This window comes from Danio aesculapii, chromosome 17, assembly GCF_903798145.1.
Source record: "Danio aesculapii chromosome 17, fDanAes4.1, whole genome shotgun sequence".
Lineage (NCBI taxonomy): Eukaryota > Metazoa > Chordata > Actinopteri > Cypriniformes > Danionidae > Danio > Danio aesculapii.
In genome coordinates this window covers 15,854-34,788 of record NC_079451.1, presented here as the reverse complement: position 1 = coordinate 34,788, position 18,935 = coordinate 15,854, and the positions used below count along the sequence as shown (strand labels likewise).

The 18,935-nt window shown below is 40.0% G+C and overlaps 3 protein-coding genes across 5 annotated transcripts; all 3 read left to right on the top strand.

The window, feature by feature from the left end:
• Nucleotides 1-8: 8 nt before the first annotated feature.
• Nucleotides 9-8,596, top strand: LOC130244562 (guanylate-binding protein 1). The gene is made up of 10 exons (XM_056477052.1): nt 9-103; nt 1,189-1,364; nt 1,467-1,594; nt 1,976-2,085; nt 2,735-2,922; nt 3,292-3,534; nt 3,951-4,231; nt 5,403-5,615; nt 6,978-7,080; nt 8,063-8,596. The coding sequence occupies exons 2-10, from the start codon at nt 1,190-1,192 to the stop codon at nt 8,503-8,505; spliced, it is 1,884 nt and encodes a 627-aa protein (XP_056333027.1). The 5' UTR covers nt 9-103; nt 1,189; the 3' UTR covers nt 8,506-8,596.
• A 320-nt stretch (nt 8,597-8,916) lies between these two features.
• Nucleotides 8,917-12,230, top strand: wu:fe17e08 (gastrula zinc finger protein XlCGF7.1). Of its 3 annotated transcripts, none has more exons than XM_056477055.1 (3): nt 8,917-9,622; nt 9,802-9,874; nt 11,253-12,230. In XM_056477055.1, exons 2-3 carry the CDS (start codon nt 9,802-9,804, stop codon nt 12,140-12,142), a joined length of 963 nt encoding a protein of 320 aa, XP_056333030.1. In that variant the 5' UTR covers nt 8,917-9,622; the 3' UTR covers nt 12,143-12,230. The 3 variants fall into 3 exon arrangements, with proteins under 3 accessions (XP_056333030.1, XP_056333031.1, XP_056333032.1); XM_056477056.1 differs by having other exon boundaries at nt 8,918-9,373; XM_056477057.1 differs by lacking the exons at nt 8,917-9,622; nt 9,802-9,874 and adding an exon at nt 10,559-10,669.
• LOC130244566 (gastrula zinc finger protein XlCGF49.1-like) lies at nt 12,143-12,741 on the top strand. The gene has a single exon (XM_056477058.1). It carries the CDS (start codon nt 12,189-12,191, stop codon nt 12,471-12,473), a length of 285 nt encoding a protein of 94 aa, XP_056333033.1. The 5' UTR covers nt 12,143-12,188; the 3' UTR covers nt 12,474-12,741.
• Nucleotides 12,742-18,935: the final 6,194 nt, after the last annotated feature.

Below are 18,935 nucleotides of genomic sequence, written 5' to 3'. Positions count from 1 at the left end.
TTTCACTTTCACCATCAGCAGCTGCACACACACACACACACACACGCACACACACGCACACACAGCTCAGCTGGAGCCAGACTGAACACCACTGAAGCTGAAGGTAAGAAACGCTCAGAGAAACACACACTCCAGGACAGAGTTTACAGGAAACCACAGCACGTCCATACAGGCCTGTGAGATAAGGAACTGTGTGTGTGTGTGTGTGTGTGTGTGTGCGTGCGTGTGTGCGTATGTGTGTGGGCGTGTGTAAATCTTTCCAGAAGTATAGCAATACCAGTAAATATTTACCGTATTTACCTCATAGATCAGGCAGAATGGAGGATTGGGAAGATGTGAAAGTGCAGTTTGCTGGGAGGGTTGAGTTTGTCAGAACAAACATCACTACAGCTGTGTGTGTGTGTGCGTGTGTGTGTGTGTGTGGAGAATATACAGCCTATAAAAGCTCCTGAATGTTTTCTTCTGATTAAAAGAATCACACTTCAGCTGATGTCTCAAACTTTTAATGTCTTCGTTGTTATCGTCTTCATCATCATCTTCGTCATCTTCATGTTATTTACATGAACAGCGTGACACTCATTGGATACAACATCTTGACACTGTACATGATGACACCGTGAAAAACAGACACAATTAAAACAAACACACACACAACACCAGCGTTTGCCTTTCTTTCCAGCAGTTTCACTGATTTTGTGTCTCATCAAACCATCATCGTGTTTAACTTCACAAATCAGCTGGTAGAACAACACAAACAAACAACAACAGACCTTGTGCATCACCTAATCAAAGTCCCGGAGTCATTAAGATATTTTCATCTGTTCTTCTTTTACATAAACCCTTAGTGAGTTCTTCTGCTTTATAAACGCATCTCACTGCTCTGTTAACTTCCCTTTACTGATCATCACACGGCTAACAAGATCACGTGACAGTAAACTAAAGCTACCCCTCTTTCACCTGTAGGTGTCACTATTATCCCATTTCAAATACAGTAACTCCCCAAATAACATCAATATATGAAATGATTTATACCCAAAATATCCTTCCACAAAAACAATAAAACATGTAAAGGCTAAGAAAACCCTTTAGGTTAACAGCTACACAGCCTGTACAGTAGAAACAGCATTACAGACATTAGAGATTATACAGAGGACTGTACAAGTGTGTGTGTGTGTGTGTGTGGGTCAGCATGGACAGCCCCGTGTGCCTGATAGACACCGCCAGCGATGGGAAGCTGTGTGTGCAGCCGGCGGCGCTGCAGCTCCTCCAGCAGATCCAGCAGCCGGTGGTGGTGGTGGCCGTGGTGGGGCTCTACCGCACCGGGAAGTCCTACCTGATGAACCGGCTGGCGGGAAAACACAGCGGTGGGTCAGACACACACACACACACACACACACACACACACACACTTCGCTGATGAGGCCTCCACAGTAAAGCTGATTATTGTGCTGTGTGTTTCCCGTCAGGGTTTGCGCTGGGCAGCACCATTGAGTCCAAGACCAAGGGCATCTGGATGTGGTGTGTTCCCCATCCCACTAAAGCAGAGACCACCCTGCTGCTGCTGGACACCGAGGGGCTCGGAGACGTGGACAAGGTGAACTGAGCATGAACTCATTGTATAATATGTACCTAAGCACTGATCAGGTCTGGGTTGCGATCTCTAACCCAGAATAAATCTGGTTCTGCAGTAAGCAGTAGTGTGAGCTGGCTTGTGAAGGTTACCTCAACAGTGTATTACTCCACAAGTACAACCATTACAAATGTTTTCAATAACTTAATCAAAGCAGCACAATATAACAGTAATGTAGGCGGATTACTTCAGGATTCCTTTAAATCACATGGAAAAATAAAGTCAGAGAAGACTTCTCAGAGAGCACCACTGATTAATGTGTCAGTATCTGTGTGTGTGTGTGTGTGTGTGTGTGTGTGTGTGTGTGTGTGTGTATGTGTGTGCTCCCCATATCTTCTGTCTCAGGGCGACTCGAAGCACGACACCATCATCTTTAGTCTGGCGGTTCTGCTGAGCAGCACTCTGGTGTTCAACAGCCGAGGAACCATCGACAACAAGGCCATCGAGGAGCTCCAGTATCCTGAAGATTGAACATCGCACTGATAATTTACCATTTACAAACAGGAAATTAGATGGAATTGTTTGTTTGTTTGTTTTTGTTACTGTTTTAGCAGTAATATTTCTGCATATCTGCACTACATTTCCACAAGCGGACTGTAAGTGTTGAGCATCCTGGCCTGAAGCACACCTCCAACAAATGTACACAGTGACACACAGAGCAAGAGCTGTGATTGGTCGGCTGGGTAGGGGTGATGAGTGTGGGCGGGGCAAGACCCATGTGGGTGGAGCGAGGCAGGTGGTGGGAGTGTTTATCAAATGTGAAGTCCTGCAGACGAGCTCCAGAAGCTTCAGTAGTTCTGCAGCTGTTTTCCGAGCAACACAAACAGAACGAACGCAGAATAACGGACGAACGAAGTATAAATGCACACGATAACTACACGCAAGACGAGCGTCGTGGGTTAGGGCGATCACTCTGAGAGATTGTAGAGGAGCTTCATGAAAACATTCGAGATACACACTCAGTGTAATGTGGCCATTGTGCTTCACTCTGTTGTCCGTTGTGGAAATTAGCTGGAATATCTCCGGTATGTTCACTGTTCTCCGTTTACACAGTGAGTTCTGTATACTGTAATGTTGAGGGTTTCCGTGACTGACACTGCACAGATATGTGACTGAGCTGACGGAGTATATCAAGGTCAAATCCCCTGATGAAGCTGTAGATGATTCAGAGTTTGTCAAGTTCTTCCCGAGCTTCATCTGGGCGGTGCGGGACTTCACCCTGGAGCTGAAGATCGACGGTGAAGACGCAACAGAGGATCAATACCTGGAGTTCGCTCTCAAGCTGAAAACAGGTAATGTTTAACCTCTGACTGGTTTAACACATGCTGTATCTGTTATCTGTCAGAAACACACACTCATTCCTCTCCATATGCACCAGACACTGTATTAGACACACTTATATATATATAAATTAATAAAATATATGAAGATGCAATAGAGCTTCAGCTTATTGTAAGAACACTATATCGTATAACTGTAGATTAACCACAGATGTGTTTAGTTTTCTGTGTTTATCAGCATTCACAGTCTGGTACTTGGCTTACAGTGCATTTATTGTGAAGTCTTGTATTTTGCTTGATGTGTGTGTGTGTGTGTGTGTGTGTGTGTGTGTGTGTGTGTGTGTGTGTGTGTGTGTGTGTGTGTGTCTTGTTTTTTCAAAGGAAACTCAGTCCAAGTGAAGAATTACAACCTCCCGAGAGAGTGCATCCGGAAATACTTCCCGTCCCGCAAGTGTTTCACCTTCCCTTTTCCGAGCCATCCGGACAGAGTGTGTGACTTGGAGTCCCTGGACCCGGTGGAGATCTCCGACAGGTTTCTGGAGGTCAGCGATCGCTTCTCCCAGTTCATCTATGAGCAGAGCCCAGTGAAGCTCCTGAAGGATGGGCACACGGTCACCGGCAGAGGTACATCACTGCTGCAGAACATTGTACAGTGTGTCTGCTCTATCCTTCAGGGAGGAGCTAGTAGTCATTTAGGGAGGGGCTATCAGACCTTTAGGGAGGAGCTAGTATACATTTAAGGAGGGGCCAGGCCTTCAGGGAGGAGCTAGTAGTCATTTAGGGAGGGGCTATCAGTTGCTTTAAATACAAATGAGATTGTCTTCTTTTAGAAAAAGGCGGAGCTACAGACGGCTGTGCATCTCCATAGCACTGATGTAAAACAGCAGACACACTGCTGGCACACACATACTACTGGGTTTAAACCCTGCATAAAAGTGATTTCTGCATAATAGGACCCCTTTAAAGAAGCCTAGCTTGAGTACTGTAGTCCATCTGTGCAGTCTATTTGTGACTTGTGTTTGCCTCTCTCCCTCCTGCAGTTCTGGGTCATCTAGCGGAGCTGTACGTGAACACCATCTCCAGCGGGGCGGTGCCGTGTCTGGAGAACGCAGTGGTGGCGCTGGCCCAGATAGAGAACCAGGCGGCGCTGCAGGAGGCTCTGCAGGTGTACCAGGGGGGAATGGAGGAGAAGAAGAGAGCCTTCCCTCTGGAGCTGGAGGAAATCTCTCTGGAGCACCAGTGCTTCAGTCTGATGGCCAAACAAACCTTCATGATCCGCTGCTTCAGGGACACTGACGGCACACACCTAACGTCTTTAGAGGTAGAGGAACTAATGACTACAATAGATGCTTTTAAATCAGATCAAACTGCAGTAACGCTTCTCTTCCTCAAGGGTTTTATCTTGTCCAAACGTCTCAAACCTCTTAAAGGAAGAAGCATTTTCTAGACAAGTATAAAATATAGTCTTGTTTTCAGAAATAATGAGTCAAAATGAAGCGAGTTTCTCCTTAAAACAAGCACAATAATCTAACAACGGGGAAGAAAAATAATCTTGTCCAAACGTAATAAAGAATATTCTGCGTACCGCATTGCCAGATGATTCTGCTTGTGAAACGGTTGTATAAGCTCATTTATACTCCATAAAATACCCCTGGAATAAAAAGTTCTGTAATTGACCATATTTGGATCAGTCGTGAATATTAATGAGCTCCACTGTGACACATCACGCACTGTGACACAGCTCACGCCTCTTCAGGGTGGAGCTGAATAACTGTAATCTGTATATCCTGCATTTTGCATCCTGAAGTGTGTACGAGCATGTCTCATGTTGCTCTGTAAGGCGCAGCAAACAATCTGAGCCTCTCATTTTCCCACACAGTGAGTTAAATATGAGCTTAAAAATAACTAATGGAGGGAAACGATCACTGGTGTCTCACTGGGAAGCGTTGTGTGTTTTCAAACGCAACCTGAAGTGTGAATATTAATGATCCCAGATCTGCATATCAGATGTGCAGTGTTCTCCTGATGACGGCTGCTCATTAGGTCAGATAAACAGCCTAAAGTACTTGCTAATGACGAGGGCGTGGCCTGTGAGTCACGCAACAGTCTGCTGTGTGTTCTGATTGGCCTGTTGTTCACTGGGGTTTTATGCTCGTAGAATTTACATGAGAATGATGAGAATGACGAAACATGTCTGAGGCTCACAGTGTGGCCTTCTCCATGTACTGAACACTGATTATTCCACTATGCCTAGGTATAGCCAGATTTACTTCATAGGGCACCTTTAAAATAAGGAAAATTATCCACCAATAGGGGAAGCAAAACAAACTTAATTCAAAGTGATTATTTTGCTAATTAATTAATTAATTAACTACCCCATTGTCAGATGTTAGTTTGGTGAAACACAGCTCTGGGGTTTGTTTTCTTCTGTTTGAGTTGTGAAATCTGGCAGACTCTAAGGTTCTGTTCGTGGTGTTTTTGTGCTGTTTTAGGAGGCCATCGGTCAGGAGTTTGATCGCTATCTGTGGGACAATGAGAAGGCTTCAGAAGCCAAATGTGAAAATCTTCTATCGGTTCTGTCTGAGCCGATGACAGAGAGGATCAGCGAAGGGTTCTACGCCAGGAGCGGAGGCTACGACCTGTTCTGCTGTGACCTGGAGGACACTGTCAGTCAGTACAACACACTGGCCTATAAAGAAGTCAAGGTAACACAGACACTCATTTACATATGTTCATTACATAAACATAATTAGCATAAAACTGGCATGTATATACACGATTATGACAGTGATGAGTGGAGTTTATTTATTAGTCCAATGGTACACAAAATTCACAATACTGTATGTATTCTGATCCAGCTTCAGTACAGCCATGAAGAAGAAATGCTAAACATCTTATCATCATTATTGACGCTTCAATCATTTTAAATAAGGAATATTATTTTCATATCAGTCTGGAGAGGAGCAGCGCTGCATCCATCGCTTCTCTGTAAACTCTGTGTTTTTAAACAGTTTTAGGAGAAAGATGCAGACTTTCAGCTCACTTTACTTTAGCTTATTCCCTGTCTATCAGGAGGTTGCCACAGCGGAATGAGCCGCCAATTACTCTAGTGTCTGTTTAACAGTTGGACAAGTTACTTCCTGTAACATGGAGGCTGAGGCGGTGTTAGAATCCATGTGCAGAAGTTTATTTAAGGGGTTAGGCAGAGACATCAACGAGTAAACAAGCAGAGAGTCGGCAACACATAAGCAATCCAATCCAAACAACAAACACAGGGGCAAATCCAGGCGACGAAGTATCAGAGCAGACAGTTCAGTAACACAACAATCAGTCCAAAACAGATCAAAAGGGCAAAGACAGAGAACGTACGTGATCAAGGCAGGCAGGGTCATACACAGGATAGCAGTCATGAAAGTCACTTGGAATAACGCTTGGTAAGGCAGGTAAACTGGCAATACTTCGCAAAGAAGCATGGCCTGAGCACTCATTGAAATACAGCACAAACAGGAAGTAGCGGCAGAGGGAGCGGAGCTGAGTCAGTAGTCGGGCGAGGGCTCCCTCTGCTGGCGTGGCGTTACACTTCCAAAATGTAATATCCTTTAACTGCTGGGCAAAGATTAATCGCGGGTAATCACACCCAAAATAAGTTTGTTTTGACACTGTTATATTTTAATCATATGTATAAATACACACGTATGCATATATTTGATAAAATACATTTAGACTAGCACTATATTACTATATTATATTATGCTATATATTACTAGTTACTGTCTTTTTATTGTAATTAGTTTCATTACAATATTACAGAGCTGTAATAAATGTAATGACCCACGACAGTTCGACTCTGTACCTTCAAATAACTCAATCCATGAGATATTGTTAGACGGCACCAATGGAACTCTGTCATAGTTCTGTGTACAATAGTGATGATCACATTACAGTATATATACATGAAGCCATAACAGGAAGTGCTTTCAGCTGTTGACATTTTCATCATCATGTTTACATGTGTGTGTGTGTGTGTGTGTGTGTGTGTGTGTGTGTGTGTGTGTTTCTCTCCACAGATTGCTGAGGTGTTGGAGAAGTTTCTTCAGCAGAAGGCTGCAGTTACCACTGCCATCCTGCAGGCGGACGATAAACTAACAGAAAACGATAGGAAGATCTGTGGTGAGAGCTGCGTTCCAGCAGACACACTGATACAGGCCTACTTTTACTACAACCCCTGATAAGAGAAAGTAGGGACAGTATGGAAAATGCAAATAAAAAAAGAAAGTAGTGATTTCCAACTTTACTTTACTTCTGTTTCATTGCAGACAACACAACAACATTATTAATGTGTTCCTCGTGATTTGGATTATAATTTTTAATTAAACACATATTTCAATGTTGGCTCCTGCAACACATTTCAAAAACTGTAAACTATAAAGCATCTCCCAATGTGTAATGTTGCTGTTCTCACAACACTGAACAGACGTTTAGGGACTGAAGACAGAAGTGATGAAGTGTTTCAGCTGTCATTCTGTCCCATTCTTCCTGCTAACAAGTCTTAAGGTGGGCAACGGTACTGGTTCTTCCACACATTCTGTATTGGAGACAGATCGGGACTGCAGACAGGCCAGTCCAGTACCTGTATCCTCTTCCACCTCAGCCAGGACTGTAATGTGTGTCTAAAATCTGTCAGTACTGTTCAGCATTAATGGAGCATTACAGAAGGGCAGGTTACCTTTGCCAAAAACACTGACACAACCCCAGACCATGACAGAGCCTGGCTTTTGGACTTGTTGCTGGTAACAGTCTGGATGATGCTTTTCTTCTTTGGCCTGGAGCACACGGCGTCCCTTTCTGGCACAGTACAGTTTTGTCTGGCATTTGTTGATGTAACTCTGTATTGTGGTACTGAGCCCTAGTCCTGAGCCTGATCTGGCTTATAGATGAATGAGGTTGTAAGAAACAAAATTGGAATCCGTGTACAACAATAATGACGAGGAACACATTAAATAATGCATGTTGTGTTGTCTGCAATGAAACACAAGTCAAAGTACTGATCGCTATGAGCTGCATCTGTGTTAGGGTTAGTTGATAGAGTAGTCTCTTCTCCATCTATTATTAGTGTGTGTGTGTGTGTGTGTGTGTGTGTGTGTGTGTGCAGAGGAGCGTGAGCGGGCGGTTCTCCTGGAGCAGCAGGTGGAGGTGCAGGAGCAGACACGGCTGCAGCTGGAGCAGCAGATGGAGACTCAGCAGCGCAATAATGAAGAGCAGATCCAGCAGATGCTGCAGCAGATGCAGACGGAGCTCAGCCTGCAGCAGACACACATGCAGCGCGCACTGGACTGCAAGCTGAAAGAGCAGGCGCATATGCTGGAGCAGGGCTTCCAGGAGCAGGCGCACCGCATGGGCACGGAGATCCAGCAGCTGCAGAACAGGAACCGGGAGCTGGAGGACCGCAGGAACCAGGAGCTGGCCCAGATGATGGAGGCGCAGGAGCAGAGGAACAACGAGAAGATGGAGATCCTGAGACAGCAGCACCAGCAGCAGATCCAGGCCATCAACAGCAGACCCAGACCTGCTTCTCGATCCTGCAGCATACAGTGAAGAACACACACCATACACACACACACACACACACACACACACACACACACACACACACACACACACACACACACACACACACACACACACATCCAGTGAATAACACACACTATATACACAGTATAGTTTACCGAAACACAGCTTTATTTTTAGAGAAATGGTTATTAAATGATATTGTTGTTATTAGTCAATAATTAGATGACAATGGTACATTATATTCATCTTCTAAAAAGCTCAATTCTGAACTCTCAGTAAAAGAATACAACACAGTAATTCATGCCATTCCCAATGGTTAAAAAACTTTATAGCACAAACTTTTAATTTGGATCCAACCTATAGACCAAACAACCCAACCTCAATAGAAGCAATTCAATACTTGTTGAAATTATTTTGGACAGAACTATCTATCTATCTCTCAGAATAGACAAATGTTTATATTTGTTTAAATATTTTTGACATTGTTTCTTTATGACAACTCTAAATCTTGTATTCAGTACATTGTTTAATCTTTTATTATAATGGGTTGGTTTTGTTTTGTCTTAGTGGGCATAAAAAAACAGAAAGTCTTTTAGAAGTAAAAAAAAAGAAGGCTTTCATGTATAACCTTACAATTTCCCCTCTGGTCTCTGTTGTTTAATTTTTTTTTCTTTCTACTTTATTATTCTTTAAATTGTATTATGCAGATTGTAACAACATCTCAATTTTTTTTCTAATGTTCCAAGTTTCTGCAATCCATTGTTAACTGTATTGTAACCATAAAAAAAAAAATATATATATATATATATTAATGCTGTGAGCGGGACTTTTATTTTGGCGCGTGACGTCAGAAGGCTGCGCCGGGCTCCTGTGTGTTGTGGTTTGGCAGAGGGTGAGTTTTACACTTATTTACTCTGTTTAAATCGACGCAAATACACCATGTGTTCGTAAGACATGCGAAGTTGACTGTAACACTTACACCGCTCTGTCTAATATTCCTGGACGTTGTTTTTGAGAGTAAATATCTGCACAAGAGTAGCCGAACAGAGATAAAGTGTCTAATTTCTTCCCTAAATGACTTTGTAGTGAACACTGTAGTCAGTCACTGTTGAGAAGAGATGAGGGAAACCGAGCTGTAAAGGTCAGCTGAATGAACTGATTTGTGAATGATTGAGTGTTTTGAATGTGTGTAAAGGACTGTGAAGTAAACATTAATCTGTAAGAGTGACTGCTGTGCTGTACAGATGAGGAGTGTGTGCTGTCTGTCAACAGCTGATGGAGAGATCATTCCTCTGATTCTCTGCTCATTCTCCTCTTCAGATGGCCTGCATTAAGCAGGAGAATGAAGGGATCCAGATTGTGGACGTGTTCACACTCAGAGAGCAGCACACCGGTGGGTTTTCATCCTCTCTCTAGTGTCCATCTCCCTCTGCACACTATTAAGGCCAAATTCACTGATTTCACTGACTAAAACACTGCTTCCCATCACCCTTATTTTACACATAAGAGTTTCACATGGGCCCAGATCTACAGACTCATTCACTTTTACTCAAATTTTAGCAAAACTCCACTGCTGTGTGATGTAAACTGTAGTTTAATATTGTTTAAATATGTTTAACTGATGGTTGAAGAGTGAGAGAGGAATAAAACAGCACAGAAACAAGCAGATTACAGCCAACACATGTGAATCTACATACAGATCCTGCTGTCTGCAGTGTTTTTGAACAGTAATACAGTAAAGTGTATTCTCCAACCCTTAGTTAATGAACGCTCCAGCATACTGTAGTGTTAACTGTAGTAAACTGATCAACTCCAATAAATACTATAGTAAACCCTAAAGTTTTAGAAAACTGCACAACTCTAGTACTTTACTGTAGTGTGCTTCATAAACACGACAGCTTCTACTCTTCAGTACTAAGTGATCTCTTTATGTGGGAAACCATGTGGTTAATGCGATAGTATAGTAAAATAAAACTATATGTGCATATTTTATTATACTAACTGTTATAGTATAATAAAAACTATAGTTTGATAAATCTGTAAATTAAAGTCCGGGATGTTCCCCGAGTGTCTGTAGTCGAGCAGGAGTGAGCTGTGAGGACGCTGAGGACAGAACACTACAACACACTCTTCATTACTGTGATTATTCACTCTGGAGCCTCGTGTTGAGCTTCATCAGCAGACATGTGTATGTGTGTGTATATATGTGTATGTGTGTGTATATATGTGTATGTGTGTATATATGTGTATGTGTGTATATGTGTATGTGTGTGTATATATGTGTATGTGTGTATATGTGTCTGTGTGTATATATATATATATATATATATCGAGGTCTGAATTATTCGCCTTCCTTTGATTATTTTTCTTCTTTAAATATTCCCAAATGATGTTGAACAGATTCAGGAAATGTTCACAGTATGTCTGATAATATTTTTTCTTCTGGAGAAAGTCTGATTTCGTTTTATTTCGGCTAGAATAAAAGCAGTTGTTAATTTTTAAACACCATTTAAAGGTCAATATTATTTGCCTCTTTAAGCTATATATTTTTTCAATAGTCTACAGAACAAACCATTGTTATACACTAACATTCCCCTAACCTGCCTAGTTACCCTAATTAACCAAGTTAAGACTTTAAATGTCACTTTAAGCTGAATACTAATATCTTGAAGAATATCTAGTCTAATTGTTTTAGCATACTATATAGTTTGGAAGTATGCAGTTTCAGACGCCTTCTGGGATTAACACATATCTGTCTGGTATTGCTTTAGACTTGACGGGGCTGAAAGAAGAGAATGAAGAGGAAGATCTGAATGAGACGCATCAAGACTTTATTACTGAGGACAAATACTTCACAAAAACTTCACAACAGAGAGCTTACAAGACTGAAACTAGGAGCCTGTTCATCTGCCAGCAATGCGGAAAGACTTTCAGTACAGAGAGAACATTTAAAGTCCACATCAAGATCCACAGAGAGAAGCCTTTTACCTGCGGTCACTGTGGGAAGAGTGTTGGTGCTAAAGGAATGCTGGAGATCCACATGAGGACACACACCAGAGAGAAGCTGTACTCCTGCCAGCAGTGCTCCAAGAGCTTCAGTACACAGAGGAATCTCAGTGAACACGTGCGTAAGCATTCTGGAGAGAAGCCCTTCACATGTGATGAGTGTGGGAAGAGTTTCAGCCAACTGCGAAAGCTTCAAGTCCACACCAGAACTCATGTCGAAGAGAAGCACGACTGCCCCGAGTGCGGGAAGAGTTTCGGGAAGAGAGGAAACCTGAAGACCCACATGAAAATTCACTCAGAGAAGAAGCTGTTCGCCTGCCAGCAGTGTGAGAAGAGTTTTCGTAAGAAATTAAAGCTGGAGATCCACATGAGAACACACACGGGAGAGAAGCCGTACTCCTGCCAGCAGTGCGACAAGAGCTTCTCACGCAAAGACAGTCTGAAGAGCCACATGCTGATTCACTCGCAGGAGAAGCGCTTCATCTGTGAGCACTGTGGGATGGCTTTCTCCCGCTCGGCTCGGCTAAAGCTCCACATGGACACACACGTAGCTGAAAATTCCACCAGCTGCCCACAGTGCGGGAAGAGTTTCTCCCATCCCAACGGTCTGAAGCTCCACATGAGCGCTCACAGCGGAGAAGCCCTTCAGGTGTGATCAATGCGGGAAGAGTTTCCTTCATTCAGCAAATCTCAAAACCCACATGAGCGTTCACACCGGAGAGAAGCCGTTCACCTGCGCTCAGTGTGGGAAGAGTTTCACAAACCGAGGAACCTTCTACACTCACATGAGGAGCCACAGCGGAGAGAAGCCGTACTCCTGCAACCTGTGCGGGAAAACCTGGAATCAGAAAACCAATCTGAAGATCCACATGAGGGTCCACACGGGAGAAAAGCCCTTCAGGTGCGATCAGTGCGGGAAACGCTTCACTCGAAAGGAGAGTCTTAAGAAGCACACCAGAGCCAACTGCTTCATGTCTCCTGCGTGAACACACCTCAACAGCACATTCTGATGTTAATAACGGGTCATTGTGTGTCACAAATATGGCTTCCCATTTCAGTCATTATTATTATGTCGTAACGATCATTTGAACATCTCTGCAGTTTCTGAACTCAAATTATGTAAATAAAAATATATGGTTAAAGACACTTATGACTTTATTCACGTGTCCACATACACAAAGAAAACATATCAGACTGTCTAATTGTAGGATTAAGTGTAATAAAGTAATTAATGATCTTAATATTATCATACTTGGTTAAATCACTTTGTTGTAAAATATAAAAAGTAAACAATAATGTGTCACATTAAAATGAATTACTATAGTTAATCATTTAAACAATATATAATATAGTAATAAACTGATTATCTTAACTGATTATCTGATTATAAACTAATTTATTTTACTAAACTGTCACAGCTGTTAGTTTTATATATATATATATATATATATATTTACTTACATATTATTATTATTTTTTTGATTAATTATTAATAGTTAATTTGTTTCTATTGCTAAATTTTGGTTTAAAAACAATATATTGCTTACTATAAATTACTACAGTATGTAATGTGGGAAATCATGAATTAAAAAGTTATTAGAAAATTAAGCAAATACACACTATTACATCGCTTGAGTGAAATATTAATACAGTGTTATACATTTATTACATGTAAAATGTATTATTGCCTATATTAACTTGCTATTTCCTTCAGTATGAATGAATCTATTATATAAAATAAAAATGTCCAATTTAGATCTTTCAGCAAGGCCAGCAAACGAGTCTCTGCGATATTGACTCTATCAGATAATAATGACTGATCATCCGTGATGACTGATAGAAATCTGTTCAGTCTATTATATTGAATGGCGATCGGAAACAACGCTCCCCATTTGCCCATCTCGATCGCAATATTTGTGAAATAAAGTAAACACTATTGTTTATTGTGTACATATTTATTAACCATACATATCAAATATATGGATGACGATGTGCAAGAAGACGTTAATAACATTAACATCCATCCTAACCATATATGGCCTGCCTAGATTGTGTGTGCCAGATTGTGTGTGCCTAAAACGTGCGTGGTTCTGCGGGCCTGCAGCTGGATATTATTGGTGTCTTTTCTATCACCATTTGGTTTTTATTTCTCTAAATATGCCACTTTTTCCTCCTAAAATCCTCGTATTGGTATTTTAATGCTGAACTGTTGCAGGATGTTTTGTTTTCTGAACATTTCATGATATTGTGTAATTGTTGGAAGGGGGATTTTTTATTTTTATTTTAAACAATGGTAGGGGTTTGGTAAAACTCAAATAAAACTGTGCTGTCAACAGTATACTGAATATTGTGCTACCACTCTGGGTGAAGCAGAAGACTAAAAAATTATCATCCAATTATAAATTGTCAGGCTGACAATTCTCATAATTCTGATCAGTAGCCCAAACTGTCTGTCAGCAAATGTGGATTTGGACATCTGCAGCCGTTCATGCAGATATGCTGTTTGAATGCACGTGCGAGCAAGTGCACATGGGACAGTCAGAGCAAATAAAATGCTGAAAATATGGAGTGAGTTCTGCCCGCTGGAGGAAGGACGACACAAAGTATTTCTGTCAGACAGGTAATGTTCTGTTTTAAAACTCTTTTAGTCAGCTGATGTAGATTGGGTTGTTATGAATGGGTTATATGCACAGAAGTGTTGTTCAGCCACTGAAATCTTCCAGTGAAAGATTTATTTGACTATTTTCAGTTTTATAAAGTCCTTATCCAGCATCGATATTGTAGATTTTTATTTAGTTTAACAACAAAACATTAGTAAATAGCGCTATTCCACCTAGCCTGCTTTACTGAGCTGAAGATGATGTTATATTCATATTGGGTCATTTCTGAACAATGACAGCCTGTGACGTGCCCCTATATTGTTTACCGCTACTCTGAATATTCACTCTGAAATAGCATGTCAGTATGGCTTAGTAATGTGTAATTCTTGCCAAACACTAGTTTTAGCTCAACACATGAGAGAGGGTTCAGCTGTCATCTCTAACGTGCACGTGCTCGTGTTTCAGAAGGCGTGGCTTTGGACGACAGGGGAGGGACTGTTTCAGAGATTTATGCTAAGCGGTTAGCATTTTGACAGATCATCTACTGCACCTTTAACCTTTATTTTAAAACTATCTAAGTGTCTTTTATTTTTTTGACTTGATTTTGGTAATTTATTACACGTATTTGCACTGGTGTATAAAACATATTTCCCACACCAATCTTACAAACTTAAATAGACAAATATTGAAATGTCATCCTCTAGTAACGTGTTAAGTTTTTTTCACCATTTGAAAATAATTAAATAATTTCTAACCACATTATTAAAAATGTTGGGCATCATACTCAATTTAAAAACACATACATGTTATGTTTTATTTGAATTCACAAGAAAAAGCAAAACATTCACAATCCAAACACTGGGAAATGTTAACAAAATGACAGGTGTAAAGGCTTGCATAGATTCTTACATGCGTTAAAGTTCTTGTCGTTTAACTTTTCAACATGCAAGCATAAACAAAACATCATCAAACAAATGTCATGCTCATCAACATGCAATTCCTGAATGAAAATGCACGTGGTCGAGCAGAATAAAGAAATGGTAATCAATTGTGTTTTAAATTATTAAACAAAAAATTAACTATTTTCTGGCCGGATCCGAATTTTACCATTCACGAGGGGATTCATGAACCGATTCACAGAGCCGAGCAGACTCGTTTCTTAACAATAACATCACGAGGCCGCGTGCACGTTTCATCGCTCATCCAATGGATTCGGTAAGTGTTGATGCGAAATTAAGGCAGTTATATGCTCATATTCATATATATTTATGTACACTGAGTCATTTGAAAGTGTTCACTAGCTAACACTATCTGTGGTTCTTTTGTCAGGCTGTTTGTGGTTAACCGAGTGTTTGTGCGCGTCATTTTTAAATGATAAATGAACAGCCTGTAGTGCTAAGTGGGAGACTTTAGAGACGCGGGATGTTTTGAAGTTCGTTACGGAATAAAGACGGTCATTATGTCTTAACTATATTACTTTGTGTCAACCAACTGCGTTTGCTTTGCCACAGCATTGAAGTAAAGTGATGACTGACGGATGAAGTAACGTAAGCTCTGTCCTTGTATGTTCAGCATAATGGCCGTCATCGCCTGATTAATCATATGGTCGAAATGACGAGAAATGCACTGTAGAATAACGACGTGTTCCTGACCTTGAATAATTGATCATTTCAATTTCTATAGTCTTTAGGATTATTGTACTGATGATCAAATGCTTAAAATCTGGTTTATTTTCCAACATTGATATTGTCAGGTTAATCTGGCCTGCTACATGCACGAGATGTAGATTTATAATGTTCTGTTTATTGGCCATGTTTATTGTTAACACTGTACAATGAGGCTAAGTTGGTTAACGTTAGTTAATTAAATTAAAATCACCAGTAAATGAACGTTTTATCAAATGGAGTTCATTATAAAATGTGTTTGTGTTTTTAACATTAGCAGTAATTAATGTAGGTCTATTTTTCACTGTTAATTTTAGAAGATTAACTGACGTTTACTAATGTGAGACCTTTATTGTTTACATGAGTTAATATTGCTTTTGCGTACACACACACACACACACACACACGCACGCACGCACGCACGCACGCACGCACGCACACACACACACACACGACTAACTGCACCTCCCGCTGTTTCCCCACCACGGACATCTGCTCCCCCACCGTTGCCCTCAAGGTCAACACTCTACAAGTTGAAAAAGGAAGAACGCAGTGGCTCGGGACATTCAGCCGCAGTGAAGCTCAGCATCTGTGCTCTGTGTGGCCAACCAACTCAAGACCACAAGACACACTGAAAGAAGAGCTACTGTAAAAATGTTTGATTTGACCTCACCATCATGGAGATCAGAGGCTGCTTTAGTTGAGCTCTTGATCCTTTACTCTCTTAACTTATTATTTCTTTGGCTGGTTTAACTGTGTGTCTAAAGCTCATCAGATATGACACAAGATGTAATGAACAGCTGTGTGTGCTTAATTGTTACAGAGTTAATTTCATGTTTTTAATAAGGAAAGTCATTATAAATGCTGATTACTTTATGTGATTGTGTTTGGGGCAACTCTACAGCTTCCCACAGAAAATCAATAAACATTCATGAAGGAATTAATAAAAAACCTTGTTAATAATTAGTTTTAATATCAGGTTTCATGCACAAAGTCTTCAGAGCTCCAGCAAGACATTTCTTCTTCTTCTTGGTTTTATGGCGGTTTGCGACCAACTTTAGAGGTGCATATCGCCACCTACTGTGATGGATGGGTGGAAGAGATTGAGCTGGTTTCCTAAATTCTGTTGCATAATCCACTATTTTTAATGAATCTTATTACTGCCTTTATTTGTCCCCTGAATCTAAACCATCTTTTAATAAACCGTTTATTGTGAAATCGTATCCTAAACCACAATTCCTCTTTAAGATTTCTTCTTTGATTTTTATATGTTTTGCACCTTTATTAAAACATGCTCCACTGTCTCCTCTGTTAGACATGTGTTACATTAACCCGTCTCATGTTTCCCCATTGTGTATAATGTTGTATTTAAATGTGTATGTCCTGTTCTGAAACGTGTTAAAATAACTTGTTCTCTTCGACTAAGATTATGTGATATTTTGCTTTTCTTTATTGTATTTTGGATCTTATAATAATGTCTACCTGTGTTATTGGACTTTCTGCCATTTCCTATTACAGCTTCTAAGATTAAGGTTTTTCCTTCTGCTCTGCTTAGTGAAATGTGTATAATTGGTTCATTTTGTTGTAGAGATTCTTTAGCTATTTTATCTGCCTCCTCATTGCCCTGAATTCCAACATGCGCTGGTACCCACATTAGATGAGTTATTACTCCCATCTGTGTTAGACTATTAAACTTGATCATGATTTCTGTTAGGATGTCACTTCTTTTTGATTCTATTGATTTTAAACTCATCAAGACAGCCATTGAATCAGAACATATTAGAGCTTTAGGTTCCATATGTCCACTCTAATGCCATCAAAATTGCAACCACCTCAGCTGTGTATACAGAAGTTCCATCTGATATCCTGCCAGCCTTCCTCACTTCAAGTTCTGGGATATAGAGTGCTGCTCCTGTCCTTCCTGATTCCAAACTCTTTGACCCATCTGTATTTGTTTGTAGATATGAGTAATACGCATTATTAATGTAGTTCTTGACATATGTGATTTTGTTAACAGCTGCTTCCATCTCTCTTTTGTTTTCATGTAAGTGTAAATCTACTATTCAGCATGACATTTGCTATATCAGACACACAGACATGTTCAGGATATGAACCTCAACCATGGTTTCTAAAAGAAAAAGCTGCAAAATTCATTCATGCCGCAATGCATGCTGGGTGCCAGCATAGGACAAAACTTCCAGCATGCATTGTAGCATGAATAAATTATGCAGCTTAAAGTTCTTACAATTTCTTTCTTTGCCTTTATTTTCTGTTGTTCTTTGGGGAGAAATATCCTAATATTTCAGTAGAGTGTTTTGTGTTGATTTTTTATTTGATTTTGTTTGTCACCATTGTTAAGAATTTAAAGCTGATTGTTGATGTCTGTGTATTTCCTCAGTGAGGAAAGACACTAAGCTCTCCAAAGCATCAATTCAATTTATTGTGTTTGTGTGACACTCCACCTGCTGGTGTTCCCTGCTGGTTAATAAATGTAAATGCATCAAACTCTGCCCAAAAATGTCAAAGGCCTCGCCAACACGTTGTAAATGTTTATGTAAAATGCCAAATGCACATCACTTGGAATCACTCAGTGTTTTAATGTGACCAGTGAACATTCGTGCTACTAGTGAATTTATCATGAAGATTATTACAAACGCTTGGCCAATATTGCAGATCTGTTTCATCTGTTTAGTTTATTTCATTAAGTTTATTTAATCTTCATCTATATGATCATTTATATATCACTTTCATTTGTTTTTTTTAAGTGTAATTAATGAAATTTTTAATGTTTCATAATAAAAATATTTTATAATTGTAATATATTAACATAATATAATATAAAAAAATTAAAAGTGTTGATTTTTTTTTGTAATTTGTATTTTTTTTATAATCTCATTTGAATTTAAATATTTTATCTTTCTATACCGACAGATGTTAGGTGAACAATCTCCTGTTTTAATGAATATAACTGTTAAATAAAATATAGTTTATGATTCATGTTTAAAAGGGGCTGTACTCATTCATGCTGAGCACTGTATATGTATGTTTTTTCTCTTTTTTCCCCATATTTAAATCTGAAATGTATATATGTATATATATATGTATTGTTGTAAAAAAATAAATAAATGAAAGAGATAGAGAACCCAGTCCAGGAGACTCAAAACAAGCAGAATACCTTTATTGA

Bases quoted from the DNA above. Each gene is read 5' to 3' on its own strand.
- LOC130244562 (XM_056477052.1), top strand. From the start codon at position 1,190: ATGGACAGCCCCGTGTGCCTGATAGACACCGCCAGCGATGGGAAGCTG. The intron at 2,923-3,291 runs GTAATGTTTAAC...GTTTTTTCAAAG, and splicing joins CGCTCTCAAGCTGAAAACAG to GAAACTCAGTCCAAGTGAAG. The intron at 7,081-8,062 runs GTGAGAGCTGCG...GTGTGTGTGCAG, and splicing joins AAACGATAGGAAGATCTGTG to AGGAGCGTGAGCGGGCGGTT.
- wu:fe17e08 (XM_056477055.1), top strand. From the start codon at position 9,802: ATGGCCTGCATTAAGCAGGAGAATGAAGGGATCCAGATTGTGGACGTG. The intron at 9,875-11,252 runs GTGGGTTTTCAT...GTATTGCTTTAG, and splicing joins ACTCAGAGAGCAGCACACCG to ACTTGACGGGGCTGAAAGAA.
- LOC130244566 (XM_056477058.1), top strand. From the start codon at position 12,189: ATGAGCGTTCACACCGGAGAGAAGCCGTTCACCTGCGCTCAGTGTGGG.